General features: G+C 40.9%; 1 protein-coding gene across 1 annotated transcript; it reads right to left on the reverse strand.

The window, feature by feature from the left end:
- Positions 1-40: 40 nt before the first annotated feature.
- On the reverse strand, positions 41-19548 carry mfsd2b (MFSD2 lysolipid transporter B, sphingolipid). The gene is made up of 15 exons (XM_067571576.1): positions 18283-19548; positions 17384-17742; positions 12532-12657; positions 12268-12392; positions 8385-8508; positions 6744-6822; positions 6443-6624; positions 4986-5076; positions 3674-3795; positions 3068-3151; positions 2731-2814; positions 2372-2481; positions 1019-1162; positions 595-771; positions 41-376 (listed from the first exon to the last, which is right to left on the reverse strand). Exons 2-15 carry the CDS (start codon positions 17723-17725, stop codon positions 328-330), a joined length of 1839 nt encoding a protein of 612 aa, XP_067427677.1. The 5' UTR covers positions 17726-17742; positions 18283-19548; the 3' UTR covers positions 41-327.
- Between the last annotated feature and the right edge of the window lie 1597 nt (positions 19549-21145).

Raw genomic sequence — 21145 nt, forward strand, 5'->3', positions numbered from 1 at the left:
GTATTCTGTCTAGAAACCAATCTCTACAACATTTATTCTTTCCATATCATCAACCCTCTGTAATCATATATCATAAATAAATAACAGTGTTGTAGAGCTAAACACAGCAAATAATGATATACATTCATTTATATAAATTAGGTAATCTTATTATATATTCATATATCCAAGATGACTATACAGTACATGTTCATGTGAAAATGAAACAAAAATGTTTACATTAAAACAATTCAACTATTTCTCAGTGTAATATACACTAATGAACAACCTTCCAGCTGCGTCGCTGGAATACGTGGCTTTGTGAATTCACTCCATTCAAGATCCAGGTCACACGTTACTCAAATCTTCCATTGTTCTGGAGCTGATGCTTTGTTTCCTGTGGGAGACATTGATATTGATAATAAGTTACACTGATAGTGTATTAAATGTTAACACCATCATTGGCATAATAAGAGTTTGAGAGAAGAGAGAATACTAGAGAAGCAGTGCTAACATTTCTCAAATATGTTAAAATGTCTTTGAATTGGTCACCTGCAATTAAAACTTGAGAGGGTTTTTTTTTCTCTCAGGTGCACATGTATGGTTTCTACTCACCGTAGCTCTTCCAGGCAGAGTTTATTCCTGAGCCGAACGTCTTCACTGATGGGATAGAGGAGTAGGATCATTAACCCTGTAACAATGAAGGCCACCGGGGCGGCACCGATCAGCAGTTTCAGAGTGTACACGACGGCAGCAGGCTGCTTGCAGGCGCCGGTGTTATATCCTGCAAACCTACACACACACACACACACACACAAGCAGAGATCCCATTTAAATAAAGGTTATAGAAAATCCATATCCAACCTGATGCTGCAACAATACAAAGGAGCAAACTCGACACCTTTCACTTAATGAATTATACATCAGGACTGGGGTTAATGCATTTTTTTCAAGGTGTCATGACACACTTAAGCGCACATACAGAACAGCATTCAGTGTGTACGTTAAACGTGCATGTGTGATAGTGATGCAGACTTACTCCAGGCATAGGGTGGACACTCCCAGGGAGATGCCCGCAGCAAACTTGGTGAAGAAAACGTAGAATGAGTAGAAGATGGCCTCATGGCCTTTAGAGTAGGGGTTGGCCAGTCTGAAGTCATCCACCACATCTGGCAGCATAGACCTGAATCGAACACATACATACACAGAGTTGAGTGAAGGCACCTCTGGGCACCAATCTGTGGTATTCTGTTTTTTTGCAGGATTTTGTGAGCATGTGTCTTTTATTTAATGATCATCACTCCTAAGACATTGTAAAAATTTTAAGCCGATGTGTGCGCGAGACCTCCCTCACGCACGCTCTCACTTTAATCATCTTACACAACCCGTCAAGACGGTGGCTGCTGATAATGTGAGGTCTACTTATAGCACTCTGATAAACTGGTGGGCTAAAATTACAGGGCTAATAACACGATTAGATGATGAGCAGCAGAGAAAGACACTGCATCTAATTCATAAAAATGACATCACTTCCATGACCATGACATGACCCAAGTGAATCGACAGGAGTTCCACATTAAGCATAGAGCCTTCTGGGCACTAAGTCACCACTAAGAGCATGTTAGTGCACTATTGTGGTTTGATTTTGACATTTTGCATCAAATCAAAGGGTACTAGCATGAGCCGCAGTGTCCCTGCACAGACATTTACATAACAGACGCTAAAGGCTTCCTGCATTTTGAATATTTTAAGGATGTAAAGTGGACTATGGTATATTTATGTGTGCTTTGTGCAGTTCCTTTGCGGTCATTGTGGGGGCTCTCAGAACATACACTAGGCAAATGGCAGTCAATTATAGGGTTGATACAGACAGACAAGAATACCAATTTCAATTGAATTCAATGGGCTTTATTGACATGAAAGTTTTGAGAACAATGTTGTCTCTCTGTTGTCTCTGAAAGGTCATTAAGCTCTTTGAAATCTGAAATCACAGAGTTGAACTTGTCAAAGTAAATGTTCCTCTGTCTCTGTGTGCAACTCTGTCTCAACCTCACCTGTCGAACAGTGACCACATATTCTGTTTTCTTTTGGTTTTTTGTCCTTTTTCGATTGCCAATTTGTGGTCACTGAGCCTGTACTTAGTTAGGATCTGCTTTACCAGCAGGCAACATAGAAACTGCAGTCTACCAAGCTTGCCTGTTTTTGAGCTGGAACAGAAAACTGGAGCACCCAAGAAAAAGAAGAAACTCATGATTCAGCTAATATGGTGACAGATGTTTTCACTTTCAAGGTTGTGTCGTTGGCTGCCAGTTTAGCCCAAATATTTAAATCACATCCATAAATGATTTGTGCATGAGCGTAGTATGATCTGATGTGCACTGAAGTGTCTTACCATGGCAGCAGGAGCGAGGCGGCCACGCTGAGTCCAGAGGAAACAGCCACAACGTAGGCCACCACCACATTAGGGATGAACACCAGCATCATGGTGAAGGGCATGATCCACTAGAAAGAGGGACAGAATGGTAAACCATTTGCTTCATATTTTTTTTATTTATCTAATGTACTTTTTTTCTTTTTAGAGGTATGGAGTGTTGCAAGATTTAAAATCTCCAACAACTTGCATTTTTCAAGAGTTTCTGTGGGTACCAAGGACAAGGACACTTCCAAGTTCATCCACAAGATGGCACACACATCAAAGCGTAACAGTCTTAAAAGCTGCTCTGGCAAACCAAATAAAAACAGTATACTCACTGTGATACCACAAAAAGCTGCCGTCTTCTTCCCAAACCTCTGCAGGAACCATTGCCAGAGTGGGATGCTTATCACTGCAGAAACCTGGGTAAACATGTGCAAAAAAAAGATGTGTGACGCATCCGTGAAGAGAATTGTTTTGAATGTGGTTCAGTGTGCAAATGTGCAGTGAGTCATTAAAGGAGGCAAGATTCCTTTTTTAAAATTAGATGTTCCTTACATAAAGGATTGAATAGATTGACTGTATTTAGTCTTGTTCAAGTTACATATTTAATGATCCCAACAAATCTTTGTAGACATTTCTGGGTGCTTGTGAGGTGATAAGAGCAGGACTCACCAGGATGGTCAGCACAATATTCTGGAAATGATCCCTCAGGTCGGCGGCGTAAGTACAGAAGAGGACAAAGTTGCTCTGTACCAGCTGCAGAAACAGAGATCAAACATTCAGATATTCAGAACCGTCTTGTCTACTCAGCACCGTCACCAGGCACTCAGCTCTCTGTGCTGAGTGCCAATTGAAGTGACTGGAGAAGCTGCTGACGGTGTTTCGCAGAGATTTATTCCCACCCCGGGTTCACATGGATGACAGCTGACACCTCTGCGATGAGATGGCGAAAATACACAGAAATAGATCCGATGCAAAAGTTGGAAAGTCTGCAATAATTTAAACAGTCTAAAACCGAAGTGTCAAAACAGAAGCAGAGGCCTACAAGTGACAGGCAAACAGCAAGACTGTGCTTTGCTGATATCACTTTCAAGAGTCCTCCAGACTTAAAACACGCTTTAAACCATGAGCTTTCAGTAAGTGCTCTTCTACACTGATCAAATCAACATTGAGCGCCAGCCAACTCTGCTGCATCTTTAGGATCCAGGACTGGCTCCATTTACTGTAATGTTGAGTGTCATGCCTGAGAAGCGCTTTATAAATAAAATTTGCATTTACCTGAATGGCCACAGTGATGAAGAGGAATGCAGCAGTCAGAGTGAGGTACGGCCCGTGTCTCATCACCAGGATGAAGCCCTTATAGAATGGGATCTGCTTCTCTGTCTTTGGGGCATATGGATCTAGAAGAGTCACATGTGGAATAAGAATATGAGTATGCAGCATATCAAATAACACGCAGTAAGTAAGAGGCGATGGATTTGCTCACTGGCAATCCTGGAACTGCCTCTGCATTGCAGTGGATGCTTTTTGTCCCACTGAGAGTCGTCATTTAAAATGTAATAAAGAGAGACTGAGAACTAACACTGGCAGAGTAGTTAAATGACACTCTCTTGTGTAGGAAAAGATGCAGAGGATTTATACTCTTACATCATCCCAGAAATGTAGCATATTAAGGGGTTTCTTCAAGGTAGCTAGTAAAGGTACTGAGAAAGAGTTCCTGAAAATAATCAGAGTAGAAGTTGCTCTTGTGTCACATTATATCTGTGCAAAATTCAAAATAAACTTACAGCACAGGATGAGTATCTCTTTAAAATATATTTGTCAACTTGAAAGAAAGCCATCACACAGAAACGGCTGCAAGCAAAACCTCCAGTAAAACTATTGGACTGCAGTTGTCAATGAAATGAGCTATATGGAGAAACTGACCTTTATCTTAAGACACCAATATGAAAAAAATATAAAATACTAAAAAAATAATGTAAGGCACATACACAGGTCTTATCCAGCTGACTAGAAGCCACTTTTGGTTGTACTAACTTCAAGTTCAAGTATTTAAGGTTGCTTTTTTAGCATTTTTGTCTTTCATTGATAGCTAGTAGTTGAAATGGATGGGAAGAAACATTGGGAGAGCTAGGGGCATGACATTCAACAAAGGTCCCCAGCCGGGATCAAACTGAGGATGTTGCAGGTTTTATGTATGCATACTAGGCCACAAGGCCACCCACCCACCCAGCCTACTGAACATGTCCTCAAACCAAATCGAAAATGTGTTCCCAAATGTAGAATAGTTAACTAGAGCTGCAAATAATGCTTATTGTTATAACTGATATCTGTGGAATTTTTTTAATGAATCAATGAATCTTTTGTTGATAAAACTCCAAAAAATAGTAAATAATTTACGTCACAGGTTCTCATAGCCCAAGGTAACATGTTCAAATTACTTATTTTGTGTGACCAACAGTCTTTGCTTGAGAAATAACTTAAATCATTAGTCTATCACCAGAATTGTTGACAATTCAATGACCAACTAATAGTTGAACTGTTTCGGCACCATACTTCACACACCGAAAAGAAAAAAATTAAGTCTCACCATCTCTCTCTTTGACTCCAAGGAACATCACCACAGTGCAGATGAGGAACACTCCTCCTATAACACCGGCAGCTATCATGTACACCTCCTTCTGCAGAGAAAAAGAACAAACACGTAGCCAACATCAATACATCTCTTCTTACAGAGGCAGAACAACCCAGTCTATTCTGAGCCCTTCTATAATCTTTAATTCATAATGTGCTCAAATGCCTAAAAAAAATGTAAGGGCTTCATTTCAAAATGCTATACATCTATTCTGGAAACAAATTGCCCCAATACAGTCAGTGTCAGTTTTTCTTCTGACTGATGGATACATTTATTTTGTTCTTTTCAGTTCATTATAAACAGTGTATGATTTATTGCCTGTGACTTTGTGTTGTTTTCCATTTAAATGGCAAAATCCGCCATGCACATTTCACTGTACAAATACAAGCATAAACAGGAAGAAACCTCAAGTAGATCTGTATCCCAAAATACAGCCTCAACCATTTAATGCCGTACCCCGACAGGAACTGCTCTGCCTTAAACAACCTCTGTTTGTTTGCTATTTTTCCATGTAGCTCAGCCCAGCGGTTCATTATTATTTATGCACATCAAACACTCCCTGTTTCCGAGGGCAGACTGAGTTTGCCCAGACGGTGTGCCACCCTCACCAGCGACCACAGAGGAATTTAGCGGGTGGCTGCAGAGGGTTTGGCGTGGTGAGTGGGTTGCCCTGATAGGGTTCAACCAAAATCCATTGGAAAAGAACCATTTGAAACCCAAATAGCTGCGGTGCAACCAAAATCCAACATGGGACAGTTTGGATTTTGGCTTGTTTCATCTTCATGAAAGTCCCATGACGGATTCACAGCAGCAGTCGTGTTTATTCACAGCTCTGCAAACTGAAATGTGGACATGAATGTGTCCTATCATGTTCCTTTTCCTCCAACTTCAAGTTAAGCTGCAGCCGCCTTGAAGTAAAAGACTAATAATTCCAACATATTGAATCTGGGGGTGCCTTCAAATGTTCTGGGTGGGATATAAATAGGCTTAATGACTTGCAGACTGTGGAGACCCCTCAATGCAGGGGCCACAGTTTGGAGTCTGATGTGAGGGAGGGACCTTCTTTGTGGTCATGAGAGGGGAGCTGGCTCAGGATGTCGGGTTCAGATATCAAACAAGTGGCGTCTCCTTTCATTCCAGTGGGTTACATGGGTTAAAACTTGAAGCCATTTGGGGTGTCAGAACATGTCGACTCTAGTCTGTAAATATGGACCCAATTGCAAACAATCCTCCTTTTTATTCAACATTGCTTTTTTTGACCTCGGATATTTAGCGAAAGTAAACCGCCTTGAGCACACACCACAGCTTCAAGTTAAGTGAGAACGCTGATGACAGTCCAAGTTATTTTCAAACCAAATCTATGGCCTACTTTAAGAACACCTGGTCTCCTGGCTTGGCATAGTGACACTTACAGAGTGTGACAGGTAGTCCTGGGAGCGCACCAGGCTCTTGACGATCTCTGCCCCACTGCTGTTGCCAAGGTAACCGGCAGACATGTTGTGAGTCGGGCAGTGCTTCAGAGTGTGAGCGCTAGCCACAATCTGACCCTGGATGGCAGCGCCCACAAGTGTCCCCAGCACCTCCAGTGTCATTCCTGAGAACAATACAAGTAGAGATCCAACAATCAGTTCCCACAAATTCAAAGGGAATAACACTGTCTTAATCAGCATTGTAGGCATTAATAACCGATTTTTACATATTAAAAGACCTTACGGTAGGCAGTGGCCGAGTCTCTTTCCTTCTGGTCTGTGCTCAGGAACATGGTGAGAGCAGAATAAGGCACGTGGAAGCACTAAATTAGAGCAGAAAGACACAGTTATGGCTTGGCTAAAACAGAAATAAATACAAGTATGGCACTGCAGTTAAGCAGTCACACAAGTCTCATGAAAGATAATGATTTAGAGGTTTATTATTTTACACTGTTACTATTGCAGCTCTATGGATATCAGTCTGTTGGTTGTTCACTTTGATCCAGATTGAAATATCTAAAAAACTGTTGGATGGATTGCCACGAAATTTGGTGCACACATTCGTATTCCCCTTTGGATGACTTCCTCTAGTGCTATTATCAGGTCAAAGTTTCAGTTTGTCCTATAATTCGGTCTATGACCAAATACTGCTATACATCAGCATGTTTGCATTGATACTGTGAGCATGTTAGCATGCTGGAAAGTGCGTAAGTCTCACAGAGCCGTTAGCATGACTGTATACTCTTAGTTGTGTTAACAAATAACATTTGACTGACATGGGAACACCCAAGATATCTCAAGATGTCTTTTATTCACATGTTCCTGTGAAAATGCAGATGCAAAATATACACTGTATATATATCAAAAGCAATGTTTGCAGTTTCCATGTTGGTGAACCTCAGCTCTCTGTTTTCTCCTTCCTCACCACCTCTCCAAGAGAATAGACGAGCAAACCAAGTCCTGCTTCACTTTGTAATTTACACAAGGGCTCAGTCAGCACTGCGGCCAAACGAGCATGCATAGCCACGACGAAAATAAACGCGGCCGTGAAAGGGCTTTTTTTTTTTTTTTCAGCCACCGGTCCTATACAGCATGTCATTTATGGGGCCTTTACGGGATGCAAACATTTATAGAACTGAAACTGCTTGACTGTGCAGTACAGATGGAGGTGAGAACTTATACATTTGATGGATACCCAGTCTTAGTTGATTACGTAAACAGATTATATACTGCACTGTAACCTCTGTTTACAGACTGTGATGCTCTGAATGACAACAGCTGAACTTTCCCAGCTAACTTCACACAAACACACATCCAGAGACAATGAAGCAAGGCTAAAAGTGGTAACCAGCATTTACCCAGTGAGAGGTTCCTGGCAGAACTGACCGTATACTTATCAAGTAGTTAGAATGACATGCCAATTACAGCTCACCACAGTGTGGCTGCAGCGGTCTACACGCTCTGTGTTATATGGGTTACCCCAGAGCAGAGCAGAGCAGAGAGGGAGAGATGAATGGTTTGGGCCATAATAACAAAAGGCAACCTAAATAACTACACTTCCCCTTTGAGGTGAGGTATCTAAGAGCTCTGGGCTCTAATCTGCTGCACATGTCACAAATCAAAGTGTAAATCCCACCAGGAGCTGTCGGATGCTGGCATGAGATCACTATAATCCACTTTAAACTTTGTTATTCACAATGTTTGCTGCATTTTGTCAATTACATTATGTAATGTGTCATCTGTAGACGCTTCAATCACAGCTTTTATCTCCCGCTACCCACTTGACGTCTCTCTTGTACTGCATGTGAAGTCCTGTCGAATTATCTGAAGCATGCGCACTTTCTTAAACATCAAATGTGCTTCTGAAAGAGCCATTTGTACTTACAGTGATGAGGGTTTGGTAGAGGCAGTAGAAGCCTAGGTACCAGATGAACCTGCCGTTGATGAAAGGAGGAACAAACCAGAGGTAGAAGTAGGAGACCACCAGAAACGGAGTGCAACCCACCATCCTACAGAACACAGAAATATTACAGGTGAGACTCATAGTCCAGTCGAATGGAAGCACAAATATATGAATCTATAAAGAAGAAACAAAAAGATGTGTTTTTCCAAAATGTAGTTATCCTGAAAAACTTCTTTCAAATAATTACGCTTCTAAGCAATCTGAAAGCACTATTTTAAGCTGACAGAGGGATGACAGTTGTTGTGTTAAGTAATTTTCAAATCAGGACATATTTCTGGCAGATTACAGTCAGGCTAAGCTGACTGCTAAATGATTATGTTGTTGTAAGTATGATAGGAATCTGTCCTGGGAGTGGACAGGCAAGCAGGGAAATACCACAATATTTCAAACCCACATAGCATTTAAAGATCTAAGCACACACACACACACACATACACACACTCACAAAGACATGAATATGCAGTACACACTCAAGCAAGCGCAGCATGAAGCGATTCTGCTGTGTTGTGTCTTTCTCTGGACTTGGAGTGATATGTGGGCCATGTATAATTCATAAGTAAACAACTGGTACATATTATTATGGTCAAAGTCAACAGCTGTGCAGAAAAAGGGCGGATTACGGATGATGACCAGTATGACTTGTCTGCAAACACCAGTATGTCATCCACCCTCTTCTTTATTTCCTTTTAAGAACAAATTGAGTTTGTTTGTCATGGGAGTGACCTGAATCTTGGGGCAGGAATATCCTATCCCTCTTTCTTAACATTCTTGTGGTCTGGGGGCCTGGAAATGCTGTAATACCAACACATCTACAGGTAGGAAAAGGGATTGTTGGAATTTAGGTGACAAAGCTCACAGGGGCTCTGACCTCTGACCTGCTCCACACCAGTAATAATAAACAGAGAAAGTGGGAGAAAGAGGTAGAGAGAGGCCGGGAACAGTCATTTCTAGCATCGTCCAGCCCTGCCACCTCACTCTCCTCCTGATTGTTTGCTTAAACAAAGGCCACTGACAACGCTGGTGCTGCAGTATTGACCGGTTGGTCATGGGAGCGATGAAAGGGCCCCGGTGCCGGTGAATAGGACAGTTAGAATGTTCCTGCAAGATGACTGTGTTCGGAGAGGCAACAAAGGCACATGCGCAACAACACTTGCACACTTTCTCACACATCCTGCCGCGCATGAGTACACATTCACACCTGTCCCAATAATTTCCACAGTCTTAATTAAACCGGAGCAGGTTGATAAGAGGCTGGCACTTAAATTCTCTGACTTGTTCGGGACACTTAGAGCATGCTAATTAGATGATGTGCAAGGGAAGAGAGGGGATTTACAAAAGGGGAGAGTGTGTTTTCTTGGTTGATTTATTTGACAGCTGTAGTTACGTGTTATTCTTCACATTAAGATTTTACATTAAAAAAACATATGTTAAGCTTCTAAAACTCAAACTATTGTTAAGGATTAAACCAGTGGTTTCCAGCCTTTTTGGTTTGTGACCCCCTTACAGAAGAGGAGTGTCTAGACGGGGCTCCTCATCACAAGTTTTGGATGTCTACGAGTTGTTAGCATTGCCACCACAGAGAGGTTTCCCCTCTCAACTTTTTCAACGGCCCAAAAGGACAATTATCCAATATTAAAAAAACAAAAAAAACAAAAGCAAAGATTAGAGAATAAGTCCAAATAATGAATAGAAATTTATGCAGGAGAACTTTCTTTCATTAATCATCTCACCAACCCCCAGATTTATCCTGTGATCCTTTGGAGGGGGCCCAAAGCCTTGGTTGGGAACCACTGGATTAAACTATCAAACTGTATATAAAAACTAGCAACACAGTAACAGTAAAATGCTACTTATGCATTGATGCATTTATTACCAATCGAATAACCTAACATATAACAATATATAAGTTAAAGGGGCCAAGTGCTTTTAATATTTCTGTACTCTTACATTGTTTTACATTGTTGTATTACTATTTTCACTTTTATTAAAGGAGTACTCCTTCCACCACTGATATACCTTCACTGTCACCTTGTCTCTCTCTAACAGACACAATCTAATATGAGAAAACTTGCCTCTACTTGCCACTGGGATGGTGGATTGCTACAATCACAAAATAATAAACAGGGCAGCACCCAAGCGGGGGAGTTTTGGGCCAAATGACTTCATTCTGAAAAACTCAGGGAAAAGATACAAATCACTTTATGTCTGGCCGCTGATGTGACAGACAGAGGGGACAGGCACTTCCTGCTGAATGGGCAGAGGGGACTTTCCGAAGGGGGGCAAAAACCAAGGGAGTGTCTTGTAATCTCATCACAAATACTGATGAACACACATATCAAAAATACCCACATAAACCACACAAAGTATGCATATGGACTCACATACACGAGCAAGAACACACACACACACACACACACACCTACAGCTTCCCAGGGGTAATCAAAGCTGATTTAACAGCCATCAGCATCTACTAGCGAGCGCGGCTGGCTGGCCACAGTGGACTTGGTCCCCCTCCAGCACTGTCAGCTTGTGTGTAATCTATGGTTTATAATGCAGTAGGCATTAGATACTCGCTGTGTAATTACAGTAAGTGTCACGCTAGCGTGCTCAAAAAACATATATTGCACACACACGCATAGCCGCTTATAAAGTCATCCATGGTAATCGTAAATAATGGAAATCGCGGTAAAAGCTTCATATAATCCACAATTATAGAGTCACAGATTAGAAATTGCATTTCCTTTTAAAGGCCATGAGATACTGAGTGACATCTTGTGAACTGACAAAAAGAATGCTGGATGATACCCAAATGTGAAATGAGGTGTTACATAAATTCAATGAAATGTCACCGAGCAGCATGGTGGCAGATGATTTATGACAGAATGCTTCCTTGTTTATTGTTGTTGCCTGGCATCAAAAGGTAATAGCAGTCCACGCCCTTAAAGCATACAGTATGTATAGCTCATCAGAGGGAGCATCTAGAACAATGTAACTAACTGTAATTGGCTGTTTTTTTTTTCAGTGCAATCCTCAAGTGAGCCTGAGAATCATTTCAAAACCATTCAAAACTGGAGCACATAGTTTGTTTTTGTAAAGATTTTGCACTAACATTAGCATAATGTAGTGACTGTGTTTATGTCTTAGAGAGTGGAAGCAAACCAAAACATGTTTCATGTTAAAATTGCAGCTCTTTATGCAATCTTAAGCTGTATGTCAGCAGCAGCACTTTACCGTGCGTTCTCAAAGGAAAAGAGGATAATTTTGCCCGAGGCTATTATCTTAGATAATCACATAAATTAACATTTCATTGCATTCTTAGGTGACATTTGAGTAAACATGAGCAAAATGTAAAGTGTGAAAAGAGACTAGATATTGTCAACGATTTGGGTTATTGTAATGCCATGCCTACAGTTAATTACTATTTTCTGGATTCAGCTAACATTTGTAGCTGAGTAAAATGTTCAGTGACTACCTCTTCCTGTGTGGTCCTAATCTATATATTCATATTTTGTAATATTCAAAGTCATTTCTTGAAATTTTAGAGAGTAGTTAAGGAAATGATCATTTCGAAATACACATTCTCTACAATACCATCATAATATCAGTATTGAAGTGGATAGTTAGAGATATTTCGAGTTTCATTATGTCAGTACCACCTGGAACTACATTTGAGTTGACAAACATGCTCAATGTACAAGTATAGAAACAATGTAAAGAAATCACAGAGAAATATAGGAATATGTGATGGGAAATAAGAATTAAGGAGAAATACAAGAGTTTCCTTTAGTGTGAGCAGGGAGCTTACCAGGGCATGAGCCTGCCAATCTTTGTCCATCTGCTCTTTGTAATGAAGAAGCCGACGACAGGGTCGGTTACTGCGCCCCAGGCTTTACCGATGAACAGCACCATGGACGCCTGGAAGGCGTTGATCTGCAGAGCAGAACATCAACAGACTGGAGTTAAAAACACATGCAGGCACAGAACTCACATTCCCATTTATCCATATAAAGGAGCTGCACAGACACACATTCTTGCACTTTTTCATTCTCTTTTTTCTCAAATACATCACCTGAGCGACATCCAGCAGGTAGATTTGCAGGAAGAAGGCTGTGGCGCTGGCAGCCACCTCCTTGGGTGCGCCACCGATGGCAAAACACAGCTTGCTGCATAATGACAACTTGTGGTTCAAGTCGGTCTGTGGAGACAAAGGTAAGAAGCGGAGAGGGAAAAAAAAGAAAATTAAGATTGTGGTGTCCTTGTAGGTGAGGCTGCTAATGAGCAAATTAACTTTTCTCCTCTGCAAGCAATCTGATGACCACTTCATTTCAAGTAGGAATGAAAAATGTGGGAAATGAAAGATGCCAACCACTCCAAAATTATTGCTGACGTGAAACACACTGAGTTTAACTGCTTACCATTAAAGTTTTAAGATACTCATAAGTAACTATAAGATAATTATGCAATTGTGGACAAAAACAGATGACTGTTGAATGGTAGGGCACAAAAAAAGCCATATATCTATGGTTCATTCAAGGTGAAGGCGTTAAGCATTTACTGCTTATAGTTTCATCAGACTCATTCTGGGAAAAAGAGGTCAGTAGTATAAATAAGGAATGTGTCATTTTATTACCCAATAATCGTGGGCTATGCAGTGTTAACAGTGATAAATTGGAAGTTTCATCATACATAATCAACCGCATTTCACATTTCAGTTCCTTTCCATGAAAGAAGCTCAGTATTATAGCAAAGACAACAGAAACTCCTGCCCAAAACTCAAAAACATCTTCCCGAACACACGGGTGTGAAATAAGGTGTGTCGCTTTCGAATGAATTAGGCCATGAGAGCAGACATGTGACTCACAAATCCTGAATCCTGTTGTCATTCACGATCCGAATCCTCTTGGTATTCTATTTCAGGTGCTCCAAAAATAACATTCCTTCCTCATCTTCATGCCGCAATGTTTCAGTGATTCAGTGGAATGCAAAGAAAAGCAGTTGTTGCTTCAGCGTTACAACGTCAAACTGTATTTGCTATGATGTTTGTATAGGATGTGTACACAGTGATTAGTATTAGTATTCTCCTTTACAAAAACACACTTACACAGATTTTCTACAACCTTACGTTTCCTACATCTGAATCGTCAATCTCTTCTTTTTCCAAAATGCCATGTTACTCTAGCAGACAAGATGTTCATGTATAAAATATGTAGAAGTGAGTCTGTGCAAAATAGAGGATCAGAAGGAGACCCCCTGCTGGCTGTTTGCATTGTGGTCTATCTGTGCAGACACTGAGGCACATGGAGGAGCCTGAGAAACCCACCGAGTCATCTGCGGCTCCGTTTCCCCTCTCTGTGCTCTGCTAAAACCATCAGGCACGCGACTCTGTGTGCGTTTTGTGTGAAAGTGCATGTCTGTGTAGCGAGAGGGGCAAGCTTTTCATCTTCACACATGAATAAGACGAGACACCGCAGTCTAGGGAGCCCAATATTTACGACTGTCTCAGAGGCTGTGCACACATATCAACCTTTCCCTGTTCCCGCATCTATAAGAACCTTTGGTGTCAGACAGACAGAGGAACACTCACACAAAAAAACAGTGTCACTCCACATCCAGCGGCTCGGTCTTGGCTCACAGCTACACCCCTCAGAGCTTTATGAAAGAAGGAAATCACCAAAGGAACCACAGACCCAACCGAAACACTGTTATTATCCGGCTCACGTTTTCTCTTACTCCTTTTTTCGCTCCATCAAAACATCGAGGGGTTCGAGAACGACAATTACCAGGAGGGAGGTGTGTAATTATTCAATCGCAAGACAAGCGGGTCAGAGGTAAGTAAAGGCTACACAGCGGTTCCGACTTCAAAACTCTCTGTTCTTCCACTCTCACTGCAATTACCCCTAATTGGAGAGGAAATCAAAGTCTTTGGTGTCTGGAGAATGCTGCTTAACTGATGATGTGCAAAAATACTCTGTGCGCCCAGAACTACTCTCTTTCTCTCATTCTTTCCCTCCAAACTCTCAATCTTTCATTACTGAGTTCTTATCATCAAAGAGGATAAACAGGATATCCCGTCTACTGTTGTCTGGATGCACTGGCTAAAGGACAAACAAAACCACATACACACAACTAAACACATACACACACATAGATAGAAACACCGGCTGCAGAGTAAAGGGAGCATCTGCAAAGTTCAGACTGTCAACAAGCAAAGGACGAGGACAGATAAGACTAATCTCTAAAGTTAATGAAGCCTAACACTTAGGGGGAAACCATTTAAAATGTCTGAACTGCACAGCAAGTAATTTAAATCAGGATTGAAGATAATTCTAGTGCAAAGAAAGGAGGAGCAGCGCTGAAAGACGACTCCTCATCCAGCTGAGCTATACCCTCCAGAAATGTGTACACTGAATGTTTGCATGCAAAAAAGTTAAGCTGGTAAAATGGATCTATAAAGCAGTTTATATGTGTATTTGTTGAAGGATTTTCTGACAATTCTGGGTATCAGGGTCACAACACGGATTCTAGTCATACAAGTAGACAACAGTAGCTTTGAGTCATCACTTCAGATTATAGATTATGAGAGTGAAAGGACAGGTTGATTATGTCAGTGATGGCAGCCAGCCACTAAAATGTCCTGTATCAACAGTAGCCTGTTGACATTGGCTAAACTCCCAGGGAATCAATCCAAAACGTAGAGATGGACTGGTGTCAAGAATGTATAGTCTGGTATACTTTCTGTCTGAAGTGCACGGGTCTTGTCAGCATGACATAGTTCTGTTTCAAGCATTCTTGTGATGGAAATTTGCTGTAGCAGTTTACCCGTTACTGACTATGGATCTGTCTTTTTATATTTTAGTCTCATTCACAAAGGGGGGAAAAACTCTTATCATATGTCCCGCTTATGCATCTTTATTGGACACATCTTATACATAAAATGAAAAAAATTAATTTTGTGGTACTAGTCTGTCAGAGAAAAATGCTATGCTACGTATCTACACTGTAAAACAAAATAAAACATTTAGTGAATCAACTCATCTTTTACTACTGAATGTAAATATGAAAGTTTACATTTTTATTTCTGTTTTCATTGTTGAACCACTCTCCATTTTTTAGTTCACTTACCACATCAAATTCAATTTTAAAGAAACATGATTAGCATATTTGGCAGACTTCCCAGCATGCATGGTTTGGAGGTTAAAGCTCTAAAACAGGTTTAACCCTTCGTCTTTGTAGTTTAAAGAAAATTTGCATAATAGAAACTTATTGTATGTTATGTCAAGGTTGTGTATCCACTTCAGTCTCTACTTTGTACCACCTCTGAAGCACAAGTGGCTCCAACAAGAACAATTACGGCTGTAAGGTCTCAGTGGAAAATGAAAACTGACTCTTTAAACTGAAAAAAGTAACTTCAGAGCTAATCTGACTACATCATTTATCAATGTGACTAAACAGTAATAGATTGAACTTATTATCATACATTTAATGAACTTGTTTTCTCAGGTTCAGTGACAGTAACAATAAATCATGAGCCAAACATATTATTCAGACTCAGGTCAGTTAACTCAGATTATTAAGTCAGTTGGGAATTTATGTTAAATTGAACCAGCCTACAGTGTTTTACACAGTACTCAATCACTGCTACTAAAACAGTGACACAAATTTTAGATGTGTTCATGTCAGGAATGTTTTGCCATCTTCAGAGAAACCCGCTTTGCAATGTTTTGTTTGTACTGGAATCTAAATCTCAGGCGTGAAATCCAACTCAATAGAGTCAAAGTGAAACAAAGAACACGGCTAATGAGACAGAAATTCAGCACAGATGAGCCAGTTGCAGAACTGGTTAGATCGTGAGATGTAATCCTGTTTCACGGGCACCTTGAGTCAATGTAACAAAACTGAAAATGAATGACTAACTGCTATGGTATTGCATCACAAGAACATTTGAAATACTGTCTACATATATTGGTATCTACCAAGGAACAATGTTGGTATGTATGTAAAGGTTTGGTTCTCTGTCTTTCATTTACCTTGATTTAACAGCCTGTGCTAATGAGAACCATCAATCTGGGCACACAGCTTCTCTTACTTCTTAATTTGTTTTTACTTCTTGTTTCTTATTAATCATGTGTTACTCTTTCTAAATGCTATTTCTTTTTTTTAATATGATTCACCGACAGTTGCTTTGGTGTGTCTGTTTTTGCCATGCTGCAAGCCAAAATTTCCCAGGCAAGACAACCAACACTGAACTGAGGAATAATGAACACACTCTCACACACGTTTACGTCACAAATTCATCTAACTCAAACAGCAATCATCTGTCATAAAGCCAAATAACATAAGATAAAACAAAAATAAATAACAGGTGAGTCGACTCAATATTTTGGTGTTTGCAAAAGGTGAGTAAGTTACCCCTTTCTACCATGTATCCACTGTCTTGCTTCCTATTACGGCATTGATTACAACTGTCTACATAACAAAAGTCCACTGATATCCGACAAAGAAAGCAATCCTGCCTTTTCATCAAGCGGGGTCATCCCCATCAATGAGACCAACCTTTCTCAAATGAAAACAATCAACTTCCAGGCATTGAATCCAATATCTGAGGGATTACAGTTCACAGGGAAACAATGGAGCTGAGTAATCACAAACAGATAAGCGACTAAAGAGATCACACTTTCCATCTTTTTCTCCTTCTCCATTCAACCGTGTGAAGTCACTCAAAGCCAAACTATGGCACACACCCACACACACACACACGCACATCAGATGAGATTGAAAATTTCAGTCGTTTAAGTGTCTTAATACATCCAGGACATAAACAATGGTTATGATCACTCAGATTTACAATACTGATATTAGGCTACATGTGATAACAACCTGTGGTACAACACAAAAGAAGCATTAAAAACAGATGATCTTACCTGGTGAGGTGTTTTAGTGAACAGCGGGTCAGTAGCCTTGATGAGCTTCCCCGCCGAGCCCTGCGCTCCCTTCTCTCCCTTGGTCATGGCTGAGAGACTGTGTGTGAGGCGACAGCCGTACTTCTGCGACGGTGTGTGTGAGGGAGTATTAAAGTGAGTGTGACTGTGACTCCTGGTATGAGCGAGAGCGCGAGGAGCCTGCCACTGGGTGGTGTGTGTCAGAGGGTGAAACTGGATGTGGCTCTGACTCCGGGTGTGTGTGTGGTGTGCATGAGTGACGGCTTCAGAGGCCGGGAGCTCCTCCTGCTCCTCTGTGACAACTCTGCTGCTTTCTGTCGCCATTCACATGCTGTTGTGCTCTGGAATGAGGCCAGGAGGGAAGGACAAAGTCAGACAGGTGGTGCAACACACACGCACACACACACACACATACATGCAAAAATACACACATATATAGGCTGCACACACACTCAATAACAAGCGTGTACTGCAACATACAAGCATAAGAATGCAGGCAAACATGTATGAGCACAGACAAAGACTTGCTCAATGGATTCAAGCACAGAACACACACACACACATAAATGGGGCAATTCAGAAGAGCAAAGAACAGATGAATACAGATGCACACACTTAACCTTAGGTAACCTTTCCAATTATATAATAAAAGTAAAATGTCATTCAGGTTAACATCATGCAATTGTCCTCCAAATGCTTGTGCATCTCATTAAGGAAGGCGTAAAGAAAAGAGGGATGCAAAATAAGACGATGACCTGTGCAGGAGTAATGTTGTCTGCCCTCATCTTACTATTACTGTAAGTGCATCCATCAACAGCCACTCTGCACACCTGATAAGAACCTTGGCGCACAGAAGAAGAAAAAAAAATGTTTCATCTTACCCAGTGTTGGTGGAAAAGCAGCCAGTTGCTGTCAGCGATTTAGTGAGTTGTTCTACTTATTTAGTTTGGTCAGCGCGGTGATCTGGCAGTCAGTCAGTCTAGTAGACGGGCAGGATGAGAAGGAGACTGCGGAGACGGAGATGGGTCTGCGCTTCTCCTCCACTCAGTTGTTTTCAGTCTGCGGTGACGGAGCTGCGCCCCGCAGCGGCCGTGACGGTGTGTGACACAATCGGATTGCATGTATGTATCCGTACAATATGTGTGCGTGTGTGCGCATCTGTGAGGGGATTATGGCAGGCGATGGTTTAACACCAGCAATGGATGTATGTTTTGAAATAAGACTATGCAATAAAAAAAAAAACACACAGCTGTTTATATAACAGCCTAGAGGAGTGTGGTCTTTTTTAGCGAGATAGCGACAACGTAGTGTTATTCTTAACCTTATCTGATATAATATTGGTATAATAGTCATTCTACAGTCATGTAAGATATGATTCATGTGAAACACTTGTTCTAGGCACATTGTTTTTTTCAGTAGGAATCATGCACGGTTGGTCACAAACTTGTTTATAAAAAGCAGGCTATAAATCTGTTAACACTGATAACATCTGCATGAATGTCTGTTCTCATGAGACAGTTTTTTGATCAAGCTGAGATGTCAAAAATGCAGTTTGGTTTGATTTCACCTGTGTGGTAATTACCTGTGTTGTTTTCTGGAACAGGGAGCAGGAAAAGGTGTGTGTGTGAAAGGAATTCATCAGATATCCAGCGACATATTTCCCAGACTGCATCATCACCGTCTTCATATAATCATCATAGTTATGATGCTTGTGGGATTCAGTAGGCTGCTTTGTAGAGATATCGTTTACCCAATGGCATTTTTAAATAATCATTTACATAAACATAAGCCAAGTATTGTGTGTGTGTGTGTGTGTGCGGTAGGCCTACTTAAAGGGGTACTCCAGTGATTTAGCATAGCATTTACATAAAATTGAGGGACGCACCAGATACACAATTTAAAAAAAACAATAATCAAAATCCGATTAGCGGTCGCGGGATTTCCAGACTTTTAGCCCCAGATCAAGCTCCAACACTGTATCCTATATTTCCCATAATGCAACACTATCTTTCATTAAGGCCTGGTCAAACCAGCATTTAAAACGGCAACATTAATTCAGCAAAATAAATTAATTCGACGAGATTAGTGGATTACGCTCATGGTTTTGAAGTAAATCCACACAAATGTTTTATGTTGAGGTAAATTCTAATGAACTTTGACTCACATATTTGACCAGTAGCAAGCCGTTTTGACAGCGTTGACCTTTGTGGGAATCAGAGATGGAGAGCCCAAATGGAGAAAGCTGTCATAAATCATTAGCTGTGTTACACCATCTACTTTATTTATTTTTTAATAATCTGTGTGAAGTTTTTGTCCTATTACCAACCAAGCAACAAGACCGTAAATCAACAGTTAAATAAGCTTGTTAGCCTGGATAGATTTCTTTTCAACTTCCGTTGAACTCTTTATTGAATGAAATGAAATGTCACCTAACCTCTAGAACCACATATTTTGTTTACATGCACAGATTAATTTTGTTGTGCTACTTTCTGGTGTGACTAAGCCTTTAGACCGTCTCTGACTCCTGAACATTCACTTCTATCGAACTCCATGCAGCCACACCTGACATGCGGTTATTTCTAATAACTTTAAAAACTACCACAGAAGTCATTATACACATCTGATTGACAGGCTGGAGTGTTGCCTACATTCTCATAATGTTTTGCAGTATTGCAATGCAGGATTGCAGTGCCGGTCTAGTTTAATTTATTGTAGGATTACTATTTGGTTTAATTTTAATTAGTTCTATGAAATAAATTTGTTCTTTTTGTGGCTCATCTCTGAAAAGAAAATAAGCCTTTCTGCACACTTTTGTCTGGTTAGAGAATGAGATACAACTCTACACACATTTGTAATGTTATTTTCATAAGACATTTTTCAGTCTTTCCTTTTCCACACACGCTTTCCTTTTCATAAGCAGCTCTTTCAGTGCAAGATGCTTACTCTCCACAGTAAGCCTCTCCTCGGAGCATGACATCAAACATGTCATGGAGACCTCAACTACTGAACCTGGACCTCTCCATAAATTCCAAGCATGCAAACCCCTCTACCAAAACCATATTATTGACAATGAAAGAGGCACCACCGCAGAAAAGTCAGGCATATGACCTGCATTAGAATGGGTATGTTTCCGATAATGCGTGAAGAGGAATGTGCAAAATGAAAGGTTGGCTGCTGCGCGAGTAAAAGGGTCATTCTGAAAGGAAATGTGGGAGTTAAAGGGAAAGTAATTCCCTGCATGCTTAGCCTTATTAAATATGTAGCACAAAGGAAATGTGCTCTCTTTTACTCTTTAGCCACAGCCCCTCTGGCTGACAACCAAGTGAAAACCACAGCCTCCACATTCAGGTAAAAAAGGTAAATGTGCAGCATGGCCTCATGAAAGCTAATCTTTCAGAAGGTTTTATTCAAGGCATTTCAGCCGTTGAGTTTCTTCCCACGACCTTGACCATCCCGAGTCTGTCATCTCTTCTTCCTCCTGAGCCATGAGCAAACACACATCCTCTGCTGTTCTGTACACCACCCTCCCATTGCTTTAAATATTGAAGATGGATAATGGTGTTCGCCTTCTTCCCGAGGCCAGGCAGAAAGCTTGGAGATGGAGAAGCAAGCACACGCACTCATGTAGAAGCACACGCATGCTCTTAGACATGACAAGAAACACAAGATGCCTCATTCACGAGGGGAAAAAAAGACCCAACAAGGATTCAACTTTACTTTACCCCATCTCTCTACCCCAGCTTT

This window comes from Thunnus thynnus, chromosome 18, assembly GCF_963924715.1.
Source record: "Thunnus thynnus chromosome 18, fThuThy2.1, whole genome shotgun sequence".
Taxonomy (NCBI): Eukaryota; Metazoa; Chordata; class Actinopteri; order Scombriformes; family Scombridae; genus Thunnus; species Thunnus thynnus.

Coding starts and splice junctions, on each gene's coding strand:
- mfsd2b (XM_067571576.1), bottom strand. CDS start 17,725: ATGGCGACAGAAAGCAGCAGAGTTGTCACAGAGGAGCAGGAGGAGCTC. Junction 12,658..17,383: donor TCACTAAAACACCTCACCAG/GTAAGATCATCT, acceptor TTGTCTCCACAG/ACCGACTTGAACCACAAGTT. Junction 3,796..4,985: donor TGGAGTCAAAGAGAGAGATG/GTGAGACTTAAT, acceptor TGACTCTTCTAG/ATCCATATGCCCCAAAGACA.